This window comes from Procambarus clarkii, chromosome 33, assembly GCF_040958095.1.
Source record: "Procambarus clarkii isolate CNS0578487 chromosome 33, FALCON_Pclarkii_2.0, whole genome shotgun sequence".
In the NCBI taxonomy this organism is placed as follows: Eukaryota; Metazoa; Arthropoda; class Malacostraca; order Decapoda; family Cambaridae; genus Procambarus; species Procambarus clarkii.
In genome coordinates this window covers 32085600-32109577 of record NC_091182.1, presented here as the reverse complement: position 1 = coordinate 32109577, position 23978 = coordinate 32085600, and the positions used below count along the sequence as shown (strand labels likewise).

Genomic DNA, 23978 nt, shown 5'->3' with positions numbered 1-23978 from the left:
TAACTCCCAGGTACCTATTTACTGCTAGGTAACAGAGCATCAGGGTGAAAGAAACTCTGCCCATTTTGTTTCTCGCCGGCGTCGGGGATCGAATCCCCGGTCCATAGGATTAGGAGTCCCGAAAGCTGTCCACTCAGCCACCAGTCCCCCTGGTGGCAGAGTGGCCAAACACACAACGAAACTACGACGTTGGTACAACGTTCCAACAAGTTTTAACATCACCTAACAAGTTACAACAACCAATATAGCAAGTTGTAACAACGTTCTAATACGTCATAAACACGTTAAGCCAAGATGTAACAACTTTATTACAAGTTGTAACAAGCGGAAAATAGAGACAGTTACGGTTTGTGTTTCCAGGATGAAACCAAATGTTTGGTTTCAAGTGTTCGTTAGCATCTTAGTTGGTCCTTTCAGCATTCTTTAGTGTCATTTGCCTAGTTCTCGGAGTTCGCTTTACGTAAAAACAGCCACGCTTGTTAAAAACGGTAATCATGTTCGCCAGGTGCCAAGTGAAGACCTGTTTTACGAGCCCCGTCTCGGAAACCCTGAGGAAATGTCAATGAAACTTGAAGCACATCACTAGACGATGTACAACAAGCCCCCAAACCTGTCATATATGGCAAGCCCCCACACCTGTCATAAACGGCCAGATATAATGGTGGTAAATTTTTAGCAGGTATCTCTTGTGATCCTGTGGTCCTGGGTTCGATCCCAAGCGCCGGCGAGAAACAATGGGCAGAGTTTCTTTCACCCTATGCCCCTGTTACCTAGCAGTAAAATAGGTACCTGGGTGTTAGTCAGCTGTCACGGGCTGCTTCCTGGGGGTGGAGGCCTGGTCGAGGACCGGGCCGCGGGGACGCTAAAAAAAAAAGCCCCGAAATCATCTCAAGATAACCTCAAGATAAGATATCCCAGGACTAGTTGTTGCTAAACTAATGACTCAGAATGAAAAGGATGGTTTTTAACGTGATATTTGTCATCGTTTTATCAGGATGCAACAACTTTGACGTGGAGTAAGGTAGTGAAACGTGACATAGGCGATCCGTAGAATTGTAAAGAGTCCAAAAAGAATCTGTGCAGAAGGCAAAAAAAGAATTCAACCTTGTTGAATTAGATCGACCAATAGCTCTTGGACGTACGTGTGTGTGTGTGTGTGTGTGTGTGTGTGTGTGTGTGTGTGTGAGTGTGAGTGTGAGTGTGTGTGTGTGTGAGTGTGAGTGTGTGTGTGTGTGTGTGTGTGTGTGTGTGTGTGTGTGTGTGTGTGTGTGTGTGTGAGTGTGAGTGTGTGTGTGAGTGAGGGTGAGTGTGTGATTTAAGCCTATATTATCTCAAACACTCATGTTGAATAGACGAGAAATTAGACCGCTGAAGGCATCAGTATAAAATGATGTTTCGTTTAGATTTGAGAAAAAATTGATTATATATATATATATATATATATATATATATATATATATATATATATATATATATATATATATATATATATATATATATATATAATAATTTGACAGCACAAAACGTCCACTAGACTGTGCGACACAGTGGTTGCAAGGATCAGGTTGGGTTACCGTTACCTGTGGCAGGTGGCTGCAGGTGACGGATCTCCCAATCCTGAGCACTCCAGGTGCAAACTCTGTGAGCAGGAACTGCGGCATGATCTCACATAGTATATTACTGAGTGTCCAGTCTTTTAAACCATTGAGACCTGTTGGTACAAGCCACCTGGAACATAGTAATTACTTTATTCACTTGTTCTTGTAGAAACCATCATTATACTCCCAAAGTTTTTGTACTGTAGGCGAGTGATTATATGACCCTGTGTGACAAACTATCCAGGCAGAGGGAGACTTTTTAGTAATATATGGTTAGCTCTTGACACAAACTATGCAACCCTTCACATAGTCTAGGGTAGCCGCATAAATGCAGATCTCTGCTAACTTTATGGCCCTTGATCTCTACTAACTTTCCTATACATGTCGTCCTGTAAGTTAAATTTTCGTTCACGGTTACAATAACCCTAATCAATCCGTGGTGTCGTTGTGTTAACACTCGCCCCGCGCCTCGCTAGTTATTTGGTTTGAGTTCGAATTCTGGCCAGGGAGGATTGACTGGGCGCCAGTTATTAACTGTTTCTCCCTGTTCACCCAGCATTAACTGGGCACCTAGTTGTTAACTAGTTAGCGGATCGTGTTCCATGGAAAACTAGGAGGATATGACGAAAAATTAAGAGGGGGTAAGACTTGCCATGAACTATGGGAAGGGAAAGCTGTCGTCGGTCTGCTAACAGGAGTTATAATTCGTCCGCTCCTATACCCTCCTGTGTAAAGAAAACTGTTTCTACCTTGTACTGGTTCTGGGAATCATTGTCCACACGACCCGGTCTCTAATCAAGCCTCCTGGTTGGTGGTCTGATCAAGCTGCTCGCATATATTATTTAGACGGCAATAATCATTCATTGTGGCGCATCTGTGGAGTGAGTCTCTCTCTCATGACAGCATCTCTGGTGTCTCAACAGGGCGTGGCGAGGCTTGGCGGTGGAGTGAGTTTTGGAGGCAGTGTTGGAGGCAGTGTTGGAGGAGTGGTGGTGGTGGTGGTGGTGGAGAAGCAAGCCTCGGGAGGCGCCTGGTGCTGGGGTCTCCTCGCCTCACCGGCAAGCACGGTAAGGCCTCCCTCACACCTCACACTTGTAATGACACACTTGTAATGACACACTTGTAATGACACATGCACTTGTCACAGGTCCGCCAGTGGCTCGTAGTTTATGCTCCAACCAACAGCTTGTTTAGTGTTCTTGTTAACCATCTTTTAAAGGTATTTTATTTAATTTTATGATCATGTTTTCGGCCTCTCGCGGCCCAACCACTTGGACTGGACGGCCTTGCTTCTGGCAGGTCTGCGCTCAATCCCCGACTGTTTCAAGTGGTTGGGCACCATTCCTGTCTTTCTTCCATCCTATCCCAGATCCTTACATGCCCTCGTGTTCCTTCCAAGTGGTGTATACCCTGGAAACACAAACCGAAACTGTCTCTATTTTCCGCTTGTTACAACTTGTAATAAAGTTGTTACATCTTGGCTTAACGTGTTTATGACGTATTAGAACGTTGTTACAACTTGTTATATTGGTTGTTATAACTGGTTAGGAAGTGTTAAAACTTGTTCGAACGTTGTACCAACGTCGTAGTTTCGGTGTGTGTTTGGCGGGTAGTGAGGCTGTCTTCGTGCTTCCTGCTGATAATTACCTTACCTCCCTCCTTTGCAGTGTTGTTTGACTTTTCCACACATATTATATTCTATTATTATTATTATATTATATATTAGTATTCCTCACATTTATGGAAAGTGAGGAACACATTTCCGAAGGGCATAGTGGGTTTGAGGGGTAGGAAGAGTCTGAGAGGCACGGGGGGAGGGGGGGGGGGGCCTTACAGGTAGTGAGGTTGGGAGTCAGAAAGAGGGTGTGCTAGGGGGAAGGAATGGGTTTTGGGGTAGAAGGAGGGGGGGAAGGATTGGTAGGAGGCGGGGGCCGCCTCCTACCAATTTAAACGTTTCAATTTATATTCTTTCATGTTTTGACGTTGTCTTTGCTTGTCATAATCCATGAATGACAGGTGTCCGCCTCCTCTGTGGTCCACTTTCATGCTGGTTCTTACCCCACAGTGTTACAGCACTTACTGAGTATCCTTTCCCACCTTGTTGCTACTTGTAGCGTCTGCAATCTCCCGTATTTTCTGAAGTTGCTCCTCTAACTTCCGTAGCCTACTCCCCCTCACTATCTTGTACCCATATTCACTAATCCATCCCCCACTAATCAGATCCCCACTAATCCATCCCCCACTAATCAGATCCCCCACTAATCCATCCCCCACTAATCAGATCCCCCACTAATCCATCCCCCACTAATCAGATCCCCTCCTATCCGTATTAATACTTCCTGCTCCTAACTCCTTGTCAAGCACTGTTCATATGCTTTTCCATTCTCTCCATCATCTTCCTGATTTTTCCCCTGAATATAGTCCTTGAGCACTTGTGTTTGGCTCTCAGGCTCATCCATTAGTTGTGGAATTATTTTTTAATTCCAAGGATTATATTCTCTATCCCAATCTCTGCTCCTCTCAACATATTTCCCCCTCTCACTTTCTCTGTAAACCTGTCCTCCTCTTCCCTCATGCTGGTTGACCCGGTCGCCCGGCCTGGTCGACCGGCCTGGTCGCCCGCCCTGGTCGCCCGCCCTGGTCGCCCGCCCTGGTCGCCCGCCCTGGTCGCCCGGCCTGGTCGCCTGGCCTGGTCGCCCGCCCTGGTCGCCCGCCCTGATGTTGTCATAACAATAAACTACCTTAGTCAACAAGGGGTCCCTGAGACCTTACTCGGTCTGCTGGAGCACGATAGGTTGAGTGTGTCCAGGTGTCGTCTCCCAGGTGTCGCCTCCCAGGTGTCGCCTCCCAGGTGTCGTCTCCCAGGTGTCGTCTCCCAGGTGTCGCCTCCCAGGTGTCGCCTCCCAGGTGTCGTCTCCCAGGTGTCGCCTCCCAGGTGTCGCCTCCCAGGTGTCGTCTCCCAGGTGTCGCCTCCCAGGTGTCGCCTCCCAGGTGTCGTCTCCCAGGTGTCGCCTCCCAGGTGTCGTTACAACAATTAATTCCAAATCCACTATTTCATCTGTCTTCACTATCTTATAATTTCTGTCAGTTTACCAGTTATGCATTCACACGTACACATTTTTTTTTTACTGCTTATAGACTGTTTAACCCCCTCCCCAACTTGATAGAAAACACTGGGGGGGGGGGGTTCCCAACCCCCCCTCCCTGTGGGGGGGGGGAGAGTGGGTGTATGTGTATGTATATGTATACTGAAGACTCGAGGGGTGTTTGGCCAGGTCCTCCAACTGTCTGATGTAGGTAAGGCTGATGGAGAAGGGTGGGGTGGGAGGGGGGGAATTTAGGGGGGGGGGGAGAGTGTGGGGGAGACGGGGGATTTAGGGAGGGGGGGGAGTATGGGGGACGGGGGATTTAGGGAGGGGAGGGTGTAGGGGACGGGGGATTTAGGGAGGGGAGGGTGTGGGGGACGGGGGATTTAGGGAGGGGGGGAGGGTGTGGGGGAAGGGGGGGGTGGTATTTAGGGGGGGAGGGGATAGTTACGCTCCTGCGACTCATCCCTGTTGTTCGTTGTTCTCAGCGCTGGCAGCACTTGGACGTTCTCAGCGCTGCCAACTCTTGGACGTTTTCAGCGCTGCCAGCTCTTGGACGTTCTCAGCGCTGCCAACTCTTGGACGTTCTCAGCGCTGGCAACTCTTGGACGTTCTCTGCACTGCCAACTCTTGGACGTTCTCAGCGCTGGCAGCACTTGGACGTTCTCAGCGCTGGCAACTCTTGGACGTTCTCAGCGCTGGCAACTCTTGGACGTTCTCAGCGCTGGCAACTCTTGGACGTTCTCAGCGCTGGCACCTCTTGGACGTTCTCAGCGCTGCCAACTCTTGGACGTTTTCAGCGCTGGCAGCACTTGGACGTTCTCAGCGCTGCCAACTCTTGGACGTTCTCAGCGCTGCCAACTCTTGGACGTTCTCAGCGCTGGCAACTCTTGGACGTTCTCTGCACTGCCAACTCTTGGACGTTCTCAGCGCTGGCAGCACTTGGACGTTCTCAGCGCTGGCAACTCTTGGACGTTCTCAGCGCTGGCAACTCTTGGACGTTCTCAGCGCTGGCAACTCTTGGACGTTCTCAGCGCTGGCAACTCTTGGACGTTCTCAGCGCTGGCAACTCTTGGACGTTCTCAGCGCTGCCAACTCTTGGACGTTTTCAGCGCTGGCAGCACTTGGACGTTCTCAGCGCTGCCAACTCTTGGACGTTCTCAGCGCTGCCAACTCTTGGACGTTCTCAGCGCTGGCAACTCTTGGACGTTCTCTGCACTGCCAACTCTTGGACGTTCTCAGCGCTGGCAGCACTTGGACGTTCTCAGCGCTGGCAACTCTTGGACGTTCTCAGCGCTGGCAACTCTTGGACGTTCTCAGCGCTGGCAACTCTTGGACGTTCTCAGCGCTGGCAACTCTTGGACGTTCTCAGCGCTGGCAACTCTTGGACGTTCTCAGCGCTGGCAACTCTTGGACGTTCTCAGCGCTGGCAGCACTTGGACGTTCTCAGCGCTGGCAACTCTTGGACGTTCTCAGCGCTGGCAACTCTTGGACGTTCTCAGCGCTGGCAGCACTTGGACGTTCTCAGCGCTGGCAACTCTTGGACGTTCTCAGCGCTGGCCAGGTCCACGAAGGCAGAGCTCCCCAATCTGCACAATAATATAGCATACAAGAGCGAAAGTTATTGATGAATGTGTAGAACAAACACATTGAAGAACAGACGACTCGTAAGCACAATCGGAGAACACTATATAAATAGAGGAATAAGAACAATCGGAGAACACTATATAAATAGAGGAATAAGAACAATCGGAGAACACTATATAAATAGAGGAATAAGAACAATCGGAGAACACTATATAAATAGAGGAATAAGAACAATCGGAGAACGATGGATGAACACCAGAATCTATACGACTCATCGACGTTCTACAGGAACATAAAAGAAATACTGCTGGTATACTGGTTGAAATTTTTATTTGTGAATTAAACAGATTCGTTTAAGACGTTCCGGATCAGCTAGGTTGTTGTGGCAGTGTATGGACCATGCGGGCCGCTGGCAGCAACAGCATTGTCCATCAAATCATCACAGAAAAAAAAAACATATGGGACGGGTTAAGGGAGTAAGGACTCTTGAAACCGGCAACAGGTACATTTCGGGTAAATACTCAGATTATATAATCTAATCAGCATTCTCTCCCCTCCCCCCCACCCCCCTCCTTCTTTCACACCTTTTGCAAGTTATCATTTATTACAATGTTTCCTCCTTTCTCCCTCAATTCCTCTCTTCTCACCTCAATTATTGCAATTTATTCATTATCCTTTAATCGCTTTCCACAATTAACTTGTGGTATTTTGCAGCTCTTTATTGTTCACTCTTTATTGTTCACTCTTTATTGTTCACTCTTTATTGTTCAGTGTGTTTTCCTTCGCGTTACTATTTCCTTTTCCGTTTATTTCCTCCTCCTTCCTCTCTCATCATATTTCTTCATCCTCTTACCTAATAGCAAAATACTTTTTCCCATCTCCGGTTCTCATTTACGGGTCTTCCTTCCCCGGTCCCCCTTGCTAGACCTCCTTCCCAGTCCCCCTTCCCCCGTGACCTATTCCATCCCCTCGGTCCCCCCATTTCTCTCCCAGTGGCCTGTAATCCCCTCCCCTTCAATCCCACTCTCTCATCCAAGAGAGAGAGAGAGAGAGAGAGGGATGCCCCTTCCCCATCAACGGTCCGCTTACCCATCCCCCAGTCCTCCCCTTCACCTACCCAAGCCCTTCAACCCTTAACCTAACCCCTAGCCACCCCAACTCTTGCCCTGACACGGATTTGGAGAGGATGCCAGCTTTGTTGACGGGGTGTACGTTTGTTTGGAAGCTAAGCCAAGCTTGCTCGCTTTTGCCAGGTGGTTGTTGTTGTTTAAGATTCGCTACTTGGAACAAGCAGTTCCAAGTAGCACGGGCTATGGTGAGCCCCGTATGGTGAAATTGTTGCCAGGTGGCTGATGGCGTGTGTTTGCAAGGATCTTCACGTGTGTTGCAGCATGTGTGGATCTGCGTGTATGGACGATGGGGGAGCATGCATGAACGGTTATACTGTGACGGTAAAAAATAGGTGTTATTGCAGTCTTCCCTAGGCAGATGGAATGCCTGTCACAAAATTAAAAATTAAAGAAAAAAAATGTTAAACTGCAAGTTATCTTCACTGTAGGAGAAAACATAGAGAACAAAAATTTTAAAATACTTTACTTTAATAGAAATTACTTTAAACAAATTACAAAATATATAATATCGAGGCTTGGCTTTAATACAAAGTATACAAAACAAACAAGATGAATAATCAAATTTACGTTACGTTAAGGTGCAAAATAAAATATGGTGCGGAGTACTGTGAGTCAAACTAAACAGCTCTGTTACCACACCGAGATGTGTCAACAGGTCTACTCAGCGTAGCACTCAGGAGTAATCTGAATCTTGGAGAGCTTAGTAGCCCTATATATACAGAATATCGACCGAGCAGATGGTGCTGATGTCTTCTTTAAACAATGAACCGGCTCCTTTAACTGCTTGTTAAGGAGGGCGTGGCCTCGCAGCGACCCAGGTCCGAGGTGGGGTGACGGGCCGTGGTACAGGAGGGGGGACTGGTAGACTGGTTGTCTAGACGTCTGTAAGTAGTAGTTGTTGTTCTTGGCTGCAGTTCTTTATTACATAGACGTGAATGAGTAGAATAGGCGATAATGGAGTAGGCCGACTCTCTTCCTGGAGATTTTACCGTGACAATACCCTGATGCTCGTGTGTGTAGTATTGGCAGCTAATATCTGCAGGAATATGCTTTTGTGGTAATGTTTTTAGGACTGTGTACTTTGAAGTGTGTATGTAGGGGTGTACTTAGCACATGAGGAGTGTGCTAATAGTTCTTTTACCTACACTTTTCCTTGGGTGTTCCCCTAGTAGTTCCAAGCTCTTAGTGCCCCAGTTGTGGGAGTAGAGAGTCTGCTCTTGGAGTAAGCTTTCTAGCATTTGTTCTGAATATTTAGATCGTGTTTCGCACGCTGCTGGTGGTGTGTTGTTGTGGTGTATAATGCTCAGTGTTTCGTGGAGCTCTTGGAAGACGTAGACTTTGCTTGGGAGTGAGGCGTCTTACACCTCTAATACTGTGTCTTGGTACAAACTCTGGCTTTGTTAGATTCCTGTAAGGGAATGCTGTGGTACGATGCGGGGTTAGTCAAGATAAGGAGGGGCTGCAGCCTTGTATAAGTGAGGGGGAAGGTGTTTATGCTCAGGTTACGGAAGCATATTAGTTCGCCTTAAGCGGTTTTTATGTTTATTGTCAGTAAAGCGAATTTTGATCCCTCTGATGTTAGTATTTAGTCCCAGTATTCTGCCAACCTTCGTATGGGGGCCTGGATGGTTGAAATTGAAATTGAAATAAGTTTATTGAGGTAAAATACACACAAAGGGATGAGGTAGCTCAAGCTATTCTCACCCCATTCAGTACATCGTGTTAATATATACATAGACACACATCACAAATAAACACATTACCAAACATTCTGAGAGGTAAACATATACATTTCCTCCTTCACAAGTAGTATGGTATCAGACGTACACACGTTGTCCGGGGCTGTGGGATCTGGGTTTCTTTTATTTATTCATTGATGCGGAAAATCCACAGAGAAATGTGGAAAGGAAGTGAACGTTTCGGCCTGATTAAAGCCGTTGTCAACACCAAACTCGACATCACTTTGGTGTTGACAACGGCTTTAATCAGGCCGAAACGTTCACTTCCTTTCCACATTTCTCTGTGGATTTTTCGCATAAAAATGATCAGTGTTTTGTGATCGTCAATTGCTTTATTTATTGATATTTATTATATATACAAGAACGAACATTGTTTATATGAGAATACATAACATTGATGTTTTTAAATCCCTTAAAGCCACTAATCCGCATTGCGTTACTATTTTTTTTAGCACTATTATTTGGAACTTGTGTTTATTTTTATCATATACATTTGTTTCAGAATTCTATTAGGCCTCTTCTCCGTTGCCATGTAACGTTGTTGATTATTTTGGGAAGCAGAATACATGAGAAATGTGTTGATCTACGGGCGTCTGACAGCTGGGTGGACAGCGCTTCGGATCCGTAGTCCTAAGGTTCCGGGTTCGATACCCGGTGGAGGCGGGGACAAATGGGCAAAATGTTTCTTTCACCCTGATGTTTCTGTCATCTAGCAGTAAATAGGTACCTGGGAGTTAGAAACTTGCTACAGGCTGCTTTCTGGGGGTGGAGGCCTGGTCGAAGACCGGGCCGCGGGGGCACTAAGCCCCGAAATCATCTCAAGATAACCTCAAGATCTCAAGAACATCTATGTGTTTATCTAATTGAAAATGTCTGTGTCTGTCCAATGTAGGAGACCAGACAATCTCGGATTAGTCTCCCGGAACTTTTCATGGTGACTAGTGATGGTATGGGCAGTGTCATAGGGTGGATGAGGTCTCATCACCATGCCCCTCTTTAAGAAAAATCGGCCCCTATTTCGAGTCCCAGCGACACCTGTGAAGTCTGAAACTGAGGTTTAGTTTCACTGATTTTTTTTTCAAAAGATTTTCAGCTGTTCATAATGTCCCGACTTAAATACAACATAACGACAACGTTTTAAATTATGTTGTTACAACGTTGCATCAAAGTAACAACAGTGAAAATAAGGTTTATGATGTTGAGGGGAAAAAGAAGAGAGGGTGAGGGAGGAAAGAGGGGGAGAGACCGCGATGGAGGGAGACGGGGGTTGGGGGTTGAAATGAGGGTAGACAGGAGCAGGAGGGGCAAGAGAGAAAAGGGAAAAGTGGGAGAGGAAGGGGAAGGAGGAGGAGGAGAGAGAGAGAGAGAGAGAGAGAGAGAGAGAGAGAGAGAGAGAGAGAGAGAGAGAGAGAGAGAGAGAGAGAGAGAGAAAGAGAGAGACATAAACCTCAGACACCTGTTCTATTATGTTGCATATTCCTTATGTGTGAGAAGAGGGAGGGAGAGAGCAGGTCGCCTTTCAAGGTATGGGAAAGTGTTCTCCATGTTATGGTGTCCCCTTCCTTCCCTCTTCCACAAGAACCAGGGGCTTAGGCTCCATATTTTCCCCCACTCCAACCCCACCCCCCCACCCCCGTGTGTTAAATCATCCCATATGTGTCTGGGTATATATTGTGTTGTGCCTGAGTCTTGCGCCTCCTCCAAGACGCCCTCTCGGCAGTCTTCTGAACTAGTCTGTCATGCCATTGCTTATCGTAAGCTGGCGGATATTGTTACAGTCGATTTGCAATGACAAATATATGCAAAATCACAGAAATCCAGGAAAGTTGCCGTAACGTAAACAATTTTTCAGGTTTGCACCTTGTTTTTTCCTCACTATATTTCTGTCTAAACTGCACCTCTCGGTAAACATAATGAAACACCGTAAACAATGATATTCCTTCTTTCTCTCTCATTTTTCTCTATTAGAAATTACCGTCACATTCCTCTTTTTCGTCATTCTTTGCTCTTTGTAATCCTCCACCGTGGCACTGGGAGCCCTGCCCCCCTCCACCGTGGCACTGGCAGCCCTGCCCCCCTCCACCGTGGCACTGGCAGCCCTGCCCCCCTCCACCGTGGCACTGGCAGCCCTGCCCCCCCCCTCCACCGTGGCACTGGCAGCCCTGCCCCCCTCCACCGTGGCACTGGCAGCCCTGCCCCCCTCCACCGTGGCACTGGCAGCCCTGCCCCCCTCCACCGTGGCACTGGCAGCCCTGCCCCCCTCCACCGTGGCACTGGCAGCCCTGCCCCCCTCCACCGTGGCACTGGCAGTCCTGCCCCCCTCCACCGTGGCACTGGCAGCCCTGCCCCCCTCCACCGTGGCACTGGCAGTCCTGCCCCCTCCACCGTGGCACTGGCAGCCCTGCCCCCCCTCCTCCGTGGCACTGGCAGCCCTGCCCCCCCTCCACCGTGGCACTGGCAGCCCTGCCCCCCTCCACCGTGGCACTGGCAGCCCTGCCCCCCCTCCACCGTGGCACTGGGAGCCCTGCCCCCTCTTTACCGTGGCACTGGCAGCCCTGCCCCCCCTCCACCGTGGCACTGGCAGTCCTGCCCCCCCTCCACCGTGGCACTGGTAGCCCTGCCCCCCTCCACCGTGGCACTGGCAGTCCTGCCCCCCTCCACCGTGGCACTGGCAGCCCTGCCCCCCCTCCACCGTGGCACTGGCAGTCCTGCCCCCCTCCACCGTGGCACTGGCAACCCTGCCCCCCTCCACCGTGGCACTGGCAGCCCTGCCCCTCCTCCACCGTGGCACTGGCAGTCCTGCCCCCCTCCACCGTGGCACTGGCAGCCCTGCCCCCCTCCACCGTGGCACTGGCAGTCCTGCCCCCCTCCACCGTGGCACTGACAGCCCTGCCCCCCCTCCACCGTGGCACTGGCAGTCCTGCTCCCCCTCCACCGTGGCACTGGCAGTCCTGCCCCCCCTCCACCGTGGCACTGGCAGCCCTGCCCCCCCCCTCCACCGTGGCACTGGCAGCCCTGCCCCCCTCCACCGTGGCACTGGCAGCCCTGCCCCCCCTCCACCGTGGCACTGGCAGCCCTGCCCCCCTCCACTGTGGCACTGGCAACCCTGCCCCCCCTCCACCGTGGCACTGGCACCCCTCGTGGATGACGCGGTGCCATGAAGTAATCGCTCATAGATTAGAGTTTAATATACCTATCATCCCTCCCTCGCTCCTCCGCCCGGGGGTCCTATCTTGGCACTTAACAACTTTACATCCCCTATTCCTCCCCTTCTCTCCTCCCCTATCCCCTCTTCCCTCTCTTACCCTCTACAGCTCCTGTATCCCCCTAACCCTCTACAGCTCCTGTATGTCCTCTACAACCTCTGGAATACCTTATCCTCTGCACTCTTGCATTTCCTTTCCCATTGTTCATTATCTCGAAACTCCATTAGAGTCCTCGGCCTCCTCCTCCTCCCTCCCACCCCCTTCCCTCTACAGTTACCTCCTTCCCTGCTTTCCCTTTTCCTCTTAGAGCTCCCTCTCTAACCCTATTCTCACGTCTATCCCCTACCAAACTTGATCGTGTAAGAGAGGTGAATTATAGGACTATCCTTCTAGACCCAAATATTATCATTCCCTAGTTCGAGGACCTGAGCCTCCACACACACACACACACACACACACACACACACACACACACACACACACACACACACACGCACACACGCACACACGCACACACGCACACACACACACACACACACACACATACACACACAGACGTGCGTGTACCCAGCTTATAACTGTATACACACACTCAATGTTCACTTTTGTTGTGTTCTGTCTGTCATGGCTCGTGAGATAATATTAAAAGCCGTGGGTAGAAAAGGAAGAGTGACGGAAGTAAGAAGGAAGGCAAAAAGGAGAGAGAGAGAGAGAGAGAGAGAGAGAGAGAGAGATAGAGAGAGAGAGAGAGAGAGAGAGAGAGAGAGAGAGAGAGAGAGAGAGAGAGAGAGAGAGGATGTGACGACCCTCAGCATCTTGAAGTTAAGATGATGTTGACTCCTGGAGATTAGAGACCGTCTTCCTCACCTTGAGAAGCTGCCTCCAGCTACCTGGGCTCTCTCTCTCTCTCTCTCTCTCTGTCTCTCTCTCTCTCTCTCTCTCTCTCTCTCTCTCTCTCTCTCTCTCTCTCTCTCTCTCTCTCTCTCTCTCTCTGGCACATTAGCGTCAAAGAGTCAAGTAAGAGGAGAATGAGGAAAGGTACAGAAAGGTAGAAAAGAGTATATTGGGAAATTTGTGAGAGAAAGTGGAGAGGGGAGGTATTGGAAGAGAGGGTGTAGAGGAGAGAAGAGGAGTCAGAAGGGAAGTGAGGGGAAAGTGAGAGTGAGAGCGAGAGTTGAAAGGGGAGTAAGGAGAAGTGGTGTGAGGTGGAGAGTGGCATGAAAGAGAAAGAAAGAGAGAAGGTAAAAGGGACCAGAAAGGTAGTGGAGGAAGATAGTGGAGAGGGGAAGGTAGAGGTGGAGAGGGGAAGGTAGAGGTGGAGAGGGGAAGGTAGAGGGGGAGAGAAGTGGTCAGGGGAAATAGTGGGTGAGAGACAGGGGGAGGGAGAAGGGGAAGTGAGAGATAGACTGGTTTCAAATATCCAATTAAAATACAAATAAATAATACAAATCAAAATACCCAATAATTACGATTTAATGTGTGCTATGATTCCCACTGTTGGCACCCTTCAGCACCAGTCTTAACCTGGCACCGATATCACACATGGCACATAATGCAAATTACATCCATCACAATATGGTCCGCCCAAGATGGCGCAATCTTCAACTCGTCTCTAAACACATTATTAGATTTGATATTACGTCCACTCTCGGGGTCTCTTTCTCGAGTCGTCACAGGTATAAGTAGTTTCCCCTTTGGCCTCCTGTCTTTCTATTACTATTTCCATAACTTTACACTTGCGTGTGTTGAACTCTAGTAGCCATTTGTCACATTGTCACGGGAAGCAAGTGTTATTTTTGTGAAGCTGTGTTTAATGTGTGCAGGTATGTATGTATTTTGATAATGTGTTTGAATTGTGCAATGTGTCATTGATATTTTAGTGAAAATGTTATATTTTGTGAAAATGTTATATTTTGTGAAAATGTTATATTTTGTGAAAATGTTATATTTTGTGAAAATGTTATATTTTGTGAAAATGTTATATTTTGTTAAAATGTGATATTTTGTGAAAATTTTATATTTTGTGAAAATGTTATATTTTGTGAAAATGCTATATTTTGTGAAAATGTTATATTTTGTGAAAATGTTATATTTTGTGAAAATGTTATATTTTGTTAAAATGTGATATTTTGTTAAAATGTGATATTTTGTGAAAATTTTATATTTTGTGAAAATGTTATATTTTGTGAAAATGCTATATTTTGTGAAAATTTTATATTTTGTGAAAATGTTATATTTTGTGAAAATGTTATATTTTGTGAAAATGTTATATTTTGTGAAAATGTTATATTTTGTGAAAATGTTATATTTTGTAAAAATGTTATATTTTGTGAAAATGTTATATTTTGTGAAAATGTTATATTTTGTGAAAATGTTATATTTTGTTAAAATGTGATATTTTGTTAAAATGTGATATTTTGTGAAAATGTTATATTTTGTGAAAATGTTATATTTTGTGAAAATGTTATATTTTGTGAAAATGCTATATTTTGTGAAAATTTTATATTTTGTGAAAATATTATATTTTGTGAAAAATGATATTTTGTGAAAGTGATTTTTTGAGCAAGTGTAAATGGTGTGAATGAGCATTTGATTTGGGGAAATGTGTGTGTGTGTGCATTTTTGTGAAATAGTGTTGTACATATGTGAGTTTATGCGTGTGTTTTTGTGAAAGTGCACTTGACTTGTGCAAGTGTAAAATAATGATGTACATGTTGGGAATAAAAACAACAGTACAATGACCCCTCACTATCCGGTGAATTAATCAGGGTACAGATCCCCTGTACCTGGAACATTGCTCATTCGTGAGCAATGTTAAGACCCTTAAAAGGTATTGATTCACTGAAGACAATTCTCTAAATATTATTAGCGAATCAAAATTTCGTTGACAAAAATTCGTTTAGTGATCGAAATGTTCGAATACTCGTTACCTCTTTTGAGTTATACCGATTCGTGACTCCTATATTACAGTAATAGAGAGACAGACATACTACACAGATTCACAGGGGCCTGACGGCTGAGAGGACAGCACTCGGGATTCGTAGTCCTAGGGTCCGGGGATCGATCCCCGGCGGAGGAGGACACAAGTGGGCAGAGTTCCTATGTTGCCGTGGCAACAAGTGTCGTGGCGACGAGTGCCCTACAAGTGCCGTGGCGACAAGTGCCGTGGCAACAAGTGCCGTGGCGACAAGTGCCCCACAAGTGCCGTGGCAACAAGTGTCCCACAAGTGCCCCACAAGTGCCGTGGCACCAAGTGCCCCACAAGTGCCCCACAAGTGCCGTTGCAACAAGTGCCCCCCAAGTGCCGTGGCAACAAGTGCCCCACAAGTGCCGTGGCAACAAGTGCCCCACAAGTGCCGTGGCGCCAAGTGCCCCACAAGTGCCGTGGCAACAAATGCCCCACAAGTGCCGTGGCAACAAGTGCCCCACAAGTGCCGTGGCAACAAGCCCCACAAGTGCCGTGGCAACAAGTGCCCCACAAGTGCCGTGACAACAAGTACCCCACAAGTGCCGTAACAACAAGTACCCCACAAGTGCCGTGACAACAAGTACCCCACAAGTGCCGTGGCAACAAGTACCCCACAAGTGCCGTGGCAACAAGTGCCGTGACAACAAGTGCCCCACAAGTGCCGTGACAACAAGTACCCCACAAGTGCCGTGGCAACAAGTGCCCCACAAGTGCCGTGGCAACAAGCCCCACAAGTGCCGTGGCAACAAGTGCCCCACAAGTGCCGTGACAACAAGTACCCCACAAGTGCCGTGGCAACAAGTACCCCACAAGTGCCGTGGCAACAAGTACCCCACAAGTGCCGTGGCAACAAGTACCCCACAAGTGCCGTGACAACAAGTGCCCCACAAGTGCCGTGACAACAAGTACCCCACAAGTGCCGTGGCAACAAGTACCCCACAAGTGCCGTGGCGACAAGCCCCACAAGTGCCGTGGCAACAAGTGCCCCACAAGTGCCGTGACAACAAGTGCCCCACAAGTGCCGTGACAACAAGTGCCCCACAAGTGCCGTGACAACAAGTGCCCCACAAGTGCCGTGGCAACAAGTGCCCCACAAGTGCCGTGACAACAAGTGCCCCACAAGTGCCGTGACAACAAGTGCCCCACAAGTGCCGTGACAACAAGTGCCCCACAAGTGCCATGACAACAAGTGCCCCACAAGTGCCGTGGCAACAAGTGTCCCACAAGTGCCGTGACAACAAGTGCCCCACAAGTGCCGTGACAACAAGTGCCCCACAAGTGCCGTGACAACAAGTGCCCCACAAGTGCCGTGGCAACAAGTGTCCCACAAGTGCCGTGACAACAAGTGCCCCACAAGTGCCGTGACAACAAGTGCCCCACAAGTGCCGTGACAACAAGTGCCCCACAAGTGCCGTGGCAACAAGTGCCCCACAAGTGACGTGACAACAAGTGCCCCACAAGTGCCGTGACAACAAGTGCCCCACAAGTGCCGTGGCAACAAGTACCCCACAAGTGCCGTGGCAACAAGCCCCACAAGTGCCGTGACAACAAGTGCCCCACAAGTGCCCCACAAGTGCCGTGGCAACAAGTGCCCCACAAGTGCCGTGACAACAAGTGCCCCACAAGTGCCCCACAAGTGCCGTGGCAACAAGTACCCCACAAGTGCCGTGGCAACAAGCCCCACAAGTGCCGTGACAACAAGTGCCCCACAAGTGCCGTGGCAACAAGCCCCACAAGTGCCGTGGCAACAAGTGCCCCACAAGTGCCGTGACAACAAGTGCCCCACAAGTGCCGTGGCAACAAGTGCCCCACAAGTGCCGTGGCAACAAGCCCCACAAGTGCCGTGGCAACAAGTACCCCACAAGTGCCGTGGCGACAAGCCCCACAAGTGCCGTGGCAACAAGTGCCCCACAAGTGCCGTGGCAACAAGTACACCACAAGTGCCGTAGCAACAAGTGCCCCACAAGTGCCGTGGCAACAAGTACCCCACAAGTGCCGTGGCAACAAGTGCCCCACAAGTGCCGTGGCAACAAGTACCCCACAAGTGCCGTGGCAACAAGTACCCCACAAGTGCCGTGGCACCAAGTGCCCCACAAGTGCCGTGGCACCAAGTGCCCCACAAGTGCCGTGGCACCAAGTGCCCCACAAGTGCCGTGGCACCAAGTGCCCCACAAGTGCCGTGGCAACAAGTGCCCCACAAGTGCCGTGGCAACAAGTGCCCCACAAGTGCCGTGGCAACAAGTGCCCCACAAGTGCCGTGGCAACAAGTGCCCCACAAGTGCCGTGGCAACAAATGCCCCGCAAGTGCCGTGACAACAAGTGCCCCACAAGTGCCGTGGCAACAAGTGCCCCACAAGTGCCGTGGCAACAAGTGCCCCACAAGTGCCGTGGCAACAAATGCCCCACAAGTGCCGTGGCAACAAGTGCCCCACAAGTGCCGTGGCGACAAGTACCCCACAAGTGCCGTGGCAACAAGTACCCCACAAGTGCCGTGGCAACAAGTGCCCCACAAGTGCCGTGGCGACAAGTGCCCCACAAGTGCCGTGGCAACAAATGTCCCACAAGTGCCGTGGCAACAAGTACCCCACAAGTGCCGTTGCAACAAGTGCCCCCCAAGTGCCGTGGCAACAAGTGCCCCACAAGTGCCGTGGCGACAAGTACCCCACAAGTGCCGTGGCAACAAATGCCCCACAAGTGCCGTGGCAACAAATGCCCCACAAGTGCCGTGGCAACAAGTGCCCCACAAGTGCCGTGGCAACAAGTACCCCACAAGTGCCGTGGCGACAAGTGCCACAAGTGCCGTGGCACCACACCTACACAACTACATATTAAATAAATCAACGTTCCTCCCACAGTATCGGGAATCGTTGGGTAAGTAGCTTGTTAAGGAGCCGCGGGCGTCGTCTTGAATTGCTCTGGTGTTCCGATAACTGCGCTCTATAGAGCTGTTCCCAGAGCGGTGGTGCTGCTGCTGCTCCCAGGTTACGTTATGTCTTGTTTGCCTTCGATTTCAAGATGTTATTTGTTCTAGAAAATTGTTCTTCAATCGTTTTATTTTCGTTATTTTTTTGGGTTCTGGGGGTTACGTTGCGTTTGACCACATCCTGGTCATGGTTCGACTCTCTACTACAGTCTGACGCTAGCCACCTGTGGCCACACCCTGGTACAGCCAGACTCTAGCACCGTGGCCACACCCTGGTACAGCCACACTCCAGCACCGTGGCCACACCCTGGTACAGCCAGACTCTAGCACCGTGGCCACACCCTGCCACAGCCACACTCTAGCACCGTGGCCACACCCTGGCACAGCCAGACTCTAGTACCATGGTCACACCCTGCCACAGCCACACCCTAGCACCATGGTCACACCCTGCCACAGCCACACCCTAGCACCGTGGCCACACCCTGGCACAGCCACACTCCAGCACCGTGGCCACACCCTGGCACAGCCAGACTCTAGCACCGTGGTCACACCCTGCCACAGCCACACCCTAGCACCGTGGCCACACCCTGGTACAGCCACACTCTAGCACCGTGGCCACACCCTGCCACAGCCACACCCTAGCACCGTGGCCACACCCTGGTACAGCCACACTCTAGCACCGTGGCCACACCCTGGCACAGCCAGACTCTAGCACCGTGGTCACACCCTGCCACAGCCACACCCTAGCACCGTGGCCACACCCTGCCACAGCCACACCCTAGCACCGTGGCCACACCCTGGCACAGCCAGACTCTAGCCACCTGTGGCCACACCTTGGCACAGCCAGACTCTAGCACCGTGGCCACACCCTGGTACAGCCACACTCCAGCACCGTGGCCACACCCTGGTACAGCCACACTCCAGCACCGTGGCCACACCCTGGCACAGCCACACTCTAGCACCGTGGCCACATCCTGGTACAGCCACACTCCAGCACCGTGGCCACACCTTGGCACAGCCACACCCTAGCACCGTGGCCACACCCTGTCACAGCCACACCCTAGCACCGTGGCCACACCCTGGTACAGCCACACTCCAGCACCGTGGCCACACCCTGGCACAGCCACACTCCAGCATCGTGGCCACACCTTGGCACAGCCAGACTCTAGCACCGTGGCCACACCCTGCTACAGCCAGACTCTAGCACCGTGGCCACACCCTGGCACAACCACACCCTAGCACCGTGGCCACACCCTGGCACAGCCACACCCAAGCACCGTTGCCACACCCTGGCACAGCCACACTCTAGCATCGTTGCCACACCCTGGCACAGCCAGACTCTAGCCACCCGTGGCCACACCCTGGCACAGCCACACTCTACAACCGTGGCCACACCCTGCCATAGCCACACTACAGCACCGTGGCCACACCCTGCCATAGCCACACTACAGCACCGTGGCCACACCCTGCCATAGCCACATTACAGCACCGTGGCCACACCCTGCCATAGCCACACTACAGCACCGTGGCCACACCCTGGCACAGCCGCACTTCAGCACCGTGGACACACCCTGCCATAGCCACACTACAGCACCGTGGCCACACCCTGGCACAGCCGCACTTCAGCCCCGTGGCCACACCCTGGCACAGCCACACTCCAGCACCGTGGCCACACCCTGGCACAGCCACACTCCAGCACCGTGGCAACACCCTGGCACAGCCACACTCCAGCACCGTGGCCACACCCTGGCACAGCCACACTCCAGCACCGTGGTCACACCCTGGCACAGCCACACCCTAGCACCGTGGCCACACCCTGCCACAGCCACACTCCAGCACCGTGGCCACACCCTGGCACAGCCACACCCTGGCACAGCCACACTCCAGCACCGTGGCCACACCCTGGCACAGCCACACTCCAGCACCGTGGCCACACCCTGGCACAGCCGCACTCCAGCACCGTGGCCACACCCTGGCACAGCCACACTCCAGCACCGTGGCCACACCCTGGCACAGCCACACTACAGCACCGTGGCCACACCCTGGCACAGCCACACCCTAGCACCGTGGCCACACCCTGGCACAGCCACACTCCAGCACCGTGGCCACACCCTGGCACAGCCACACCCTAGCACCGTGGCCACACCCTGGCACAGCCGCACTCCAGCACCGTGGCCACACCCTGGCACAGCCACACTCCAGCACCGTGGCCACACCCTGGCACAGCCACACTACAGCACCGTGGCCACACCCTGGCACAGCCACACCCTAGCACCGTGGCCACACCCTGCCACAGCCACACTATAATGAACGTGTCACCAGGAACCTCGACACTTGCCCACAGATTAGCGGAAAATTGGTAAATAGTTGAACAGTCACTCACTCTTTTAAGGGGGCTTCAGGGGAAGTTATGTGAGGGGGAAAGGGGCTTCCATGGGATCTGTGTGGGGGAGGTGGAGGGGTGCCTATGGTCGTGGGGGCTACCGGGGGGGACTATCTATCCACACCTTCCTGGGATAGTTCAGTGTAGACGTCCCTGTCCACACATTCCTGTGATTATTAACATATATCCGCTAACCTCCCTGCCTGTATGTCAAGCTCTCTGGGCCGCCCAGCACTCCACACGTAATAATCTGGTAGAAATGAACTGAACGTTGACGTAAAGATATATATATATATATCTGCCTGCACACCTGACACACACACACACCTGCAACACCGAGGATTATTGTGCGTAAAGACCTTGTCTTTGAAATCAAATGAATCCCCCACTATTCCCCTCCATTATCATCCCTATCTTTGACTCCAATCCCCTCTTCCCACCTTCACATCACCACCTCCCCTCTACCTTAGCTGCCCCTATTCTTCTTCTTCTTCATTCCCACTACGGCGTTCCCCTCTTCCCTCTCCTCAGCGCCCACATCTCCTGCCTTCTGAGTAAGTGTCCCCCGGGGAGCTGAGAGAGAGAGAGAGAGAGAGAGAGAGAGAGAGAGAGAGAGAGAGAGAGAGAGAGAGAGAGAGAGAGAGAGAGAGAGAGGACATTTCAGGATAAGATCGAGTCTTCTCTCGTATCTACAGCTTTCACCAATTCCGACAAATTACCCTCAGATAAAGCTGTAGATGCAAATCACAGTCGTAGACCTTATCCAGTCTGTCTCGGTCTCTCTCTCTGTCTCTCTGTCTCTCTCTCTCTTATTGTATATTAGTATCACCTTTGCCTTCCAATAACTAGGCAATTCTTCATTTGCGATTGAATGACCAGAGACCAATGCTTGAAGTAAGAAACCATTGATATGAACGAGCCAATTTCGTCTCTCAGGTCGTTAACATATAACAAGAATAGTAAGAGGGCCCAAGCACTGACCTTAGGGGTACCCCGCCGGTATCACCGGCCTTAGTGGTACCCCGCCGGTACCGCTAAGGTCTTCCTAGTACCTAAGGTACCACTGGTACTCCTAGTTGCAAGTTCTCACTGTAGCACCTTGAATGTCGTCCTTTTAAGAGTTACTCCTTCACTCACCTGAGGATTCCTCCTGAGCCTTCAGCCTCCTGCTCCTCTAGCTTAGGTAGATGCACCTGGCTCTCAGGGCCACATGTGTGGCATCCAGGGCCACATATGTAGCGTCTAAGGCCACATATGTAGCGTCCAGGGCCACACATGTGACGCTGAGTACCACATGTATATGATATCACTACAAGTCAAAATCACATACTGTATCAACAATACCCGACTAAAGGTATGCAAATCTCACCCGTATTTACCATACCATTAAAGGCTAATGTCACACCTCACTGTTAGTGATATCCGAACACCACACTGCACTTTGCACCTTAAGAACTGTTTCAATAGAGAGTAATATCTCCTATCATTCACACCTCAGTCGGTAATCCCCCCCACAGAACATAATCTAAATTTGGGCCTTATGTACAGGCCAATAAGGACTAGAGTTGCATTCACCAAGTCTTTAACCCTCTGAACGCTGCACGGTACAATGCACCTTACGTTAGGAGTGATTAAGGCTCAGAGTCACACCTTCACACCACCAGCGCTGAGATAGACCGCTTGTACATGATAATGAAGGATTAGTGTCACGTGTCTATATCGACCAGTCCTCAGCAGCGAACTGTTAAACGAACCTGGTGAGGGGTGTGGGGATGGGGAAGGAGGGAAGGGGTATGGGCACGAACGCCCCCCATTCTGCCCCCCATAGGGAGCAGGTCATAGTTCCAGAAGGATAGGAGGGAATGTCGTTCCCCAAACTATCCTAGTGTTCGGGATTTAGGTTGGTGAGGTTCTTGTGTGTGTACTTGTCTAATTGTGCTTGCGGGGGTTGAGCTCTGGCTCTTTGGTCCCGCCTCTCAACTGTCAATCAACTGGTGTACAGGTTCCTGAGCCTACTGGGCTCTATCATATCTACACTTGAAACTGTGTATGGAGTCAGCCTCCACCACATCACTTCCTAATGCATTCCATTTGTCTACTACTTTGACACTGAAAAAAAAATTCTAACGTCTCTATGGCTCATTTGGGCACTCAATTTCCACCTGTGTCCCCTAGTGCGTGTGCCCCTTGTGTTAAATAGCCTGTCTTTATCTACTCTATCAATTCCTCTGAGAATCTTGTATGTGGTGATCATGTCCCCTCTAACACTTCTGTCTCTCAAAGACGTTAATTCGCGTAGTCTCTCGTAGCTCATACCCCCTCAGTTCGGGTACTAGTCTGGTGGCAAACCTTTGAACCTTTTCCAGTTTAGTCTTATGCTTGACTAGATATTGACTCCATGCTGGAGCCGCATACTCCAGGATTGGAGATTGCTTGGGTTAAACTCTAACAACCATTTGTTCGACCATTCCTGCAGCTTGTCCAGGTCTTCTTGAAGCCTCAAGCTGTCCTCCTCTGTCTTAATCCTTCTCATAATTTTGGCGTCGTCAGCAAACATTGAGAGGAATGAGTCTATACCCTCTGGGAGATCATTTACGTATATCAGAAACTGGATAGGTCCTAGTACAAAGCCCTTTGGGACTCCACTGGTGACTTCACGCCAATCTGAGGTCTCACCCCTCACTGTAACTCTCTGCTCCCTATTGCTTAGGTACTCCCTTATCCACTGGAGCACCTTACCAGTTACTCCTGCCTGTTTCTCCAGCTTATGCATCAGCCTTTTATGTGGTGAGGTTCCTGTGTGTGTGGTGAGGTTCCTGTGTGTGTGTGGTGAGGTTCCTGTGTGTGTGGGTGAGGTTCCTGTGTGTGTGTGGTGAGGTTCCTGTGTGTTTGGTGAGGTTCCTGTGTGTGTGGTGAGGTTCCTGTGTGTGTGGTGAGGTTCCTGTGTGTGTGGTGAGGTTCCTGTGTGTGTGGTGAGGTTCCTGTGTGTGTGGTGAGGTTCCTGTGTGTGTGTGTGGTGAGGTTCCTGTGTGTGTGGTGAGGTCTGTGTGTGTGTATGGTGAGGTTCCTGTGTGTGTGTGGTGAGGTTCCTGTGTGTGTGGTGAGGTTCCTGTGTGTGTGGGGTGAGGTTCCTGTGTGTGTGTGTGGTGAGGTTCCTGTGTGTGTGGGTGAGGGAGGTTCCTGTGTGTGTGTGGGCGGGCGTCCTGTGTGTGTGGGCGGGCGTCCTGTGTGGGTGCTTCGCGCGGGTGCTTCGCGCGGGTCGCCAATGTAATCCCAAGATCACCAGCTGATAACAGCGAGGAAATGGGAGGGTGGTCGTGGGAGCGGGTCGTGGGAGGTCGTCCTGGGAATTGTCACC

The 23978-nt window shown here is 50.5% G+C and overlaps 2 protein-coding genes across 4 annotated transcripts in view; both read left to right on the top strand.

The window, feature by feature from the left end:
- Positions 1-23978, top strand: part of LOC123765292 (protein rolling stone) — a 99709-nt gene that overhangs the window by 31823 nt on the left and 43908 nt on the right. For 2 of the 3 annotated variants that reach the window (XM_069335527.1, XM_045753840.2), the window contains exon 1: positions 2528-2665. The exons of the other annotated variant lie outside the window; for it this stretch is intronic. The gene's annotated coding sequence lies outside the window, so the exon portion shown is untranslated. Of the gene's footprint in view, positions 1-2527; positions 2666-23978 lie in introns of those variants that run through there. 3 annotated transcript variants of the gene reach the window in all.
- LOC123765393 (proline-rich protein 36-like) lies at positions 15448-18150 on the top strand. Its single transcript, XM_069335394.1, has 2 exons — positions 15448-15858; positions 17104-18150. The coding sequence occupies exons 1-2, from the start codon at positions 15448-15450 to the stop codon at positions 18148-18150; spliced, it is 1458 nt and encodes a 485-aa protein (XP_069191495.1).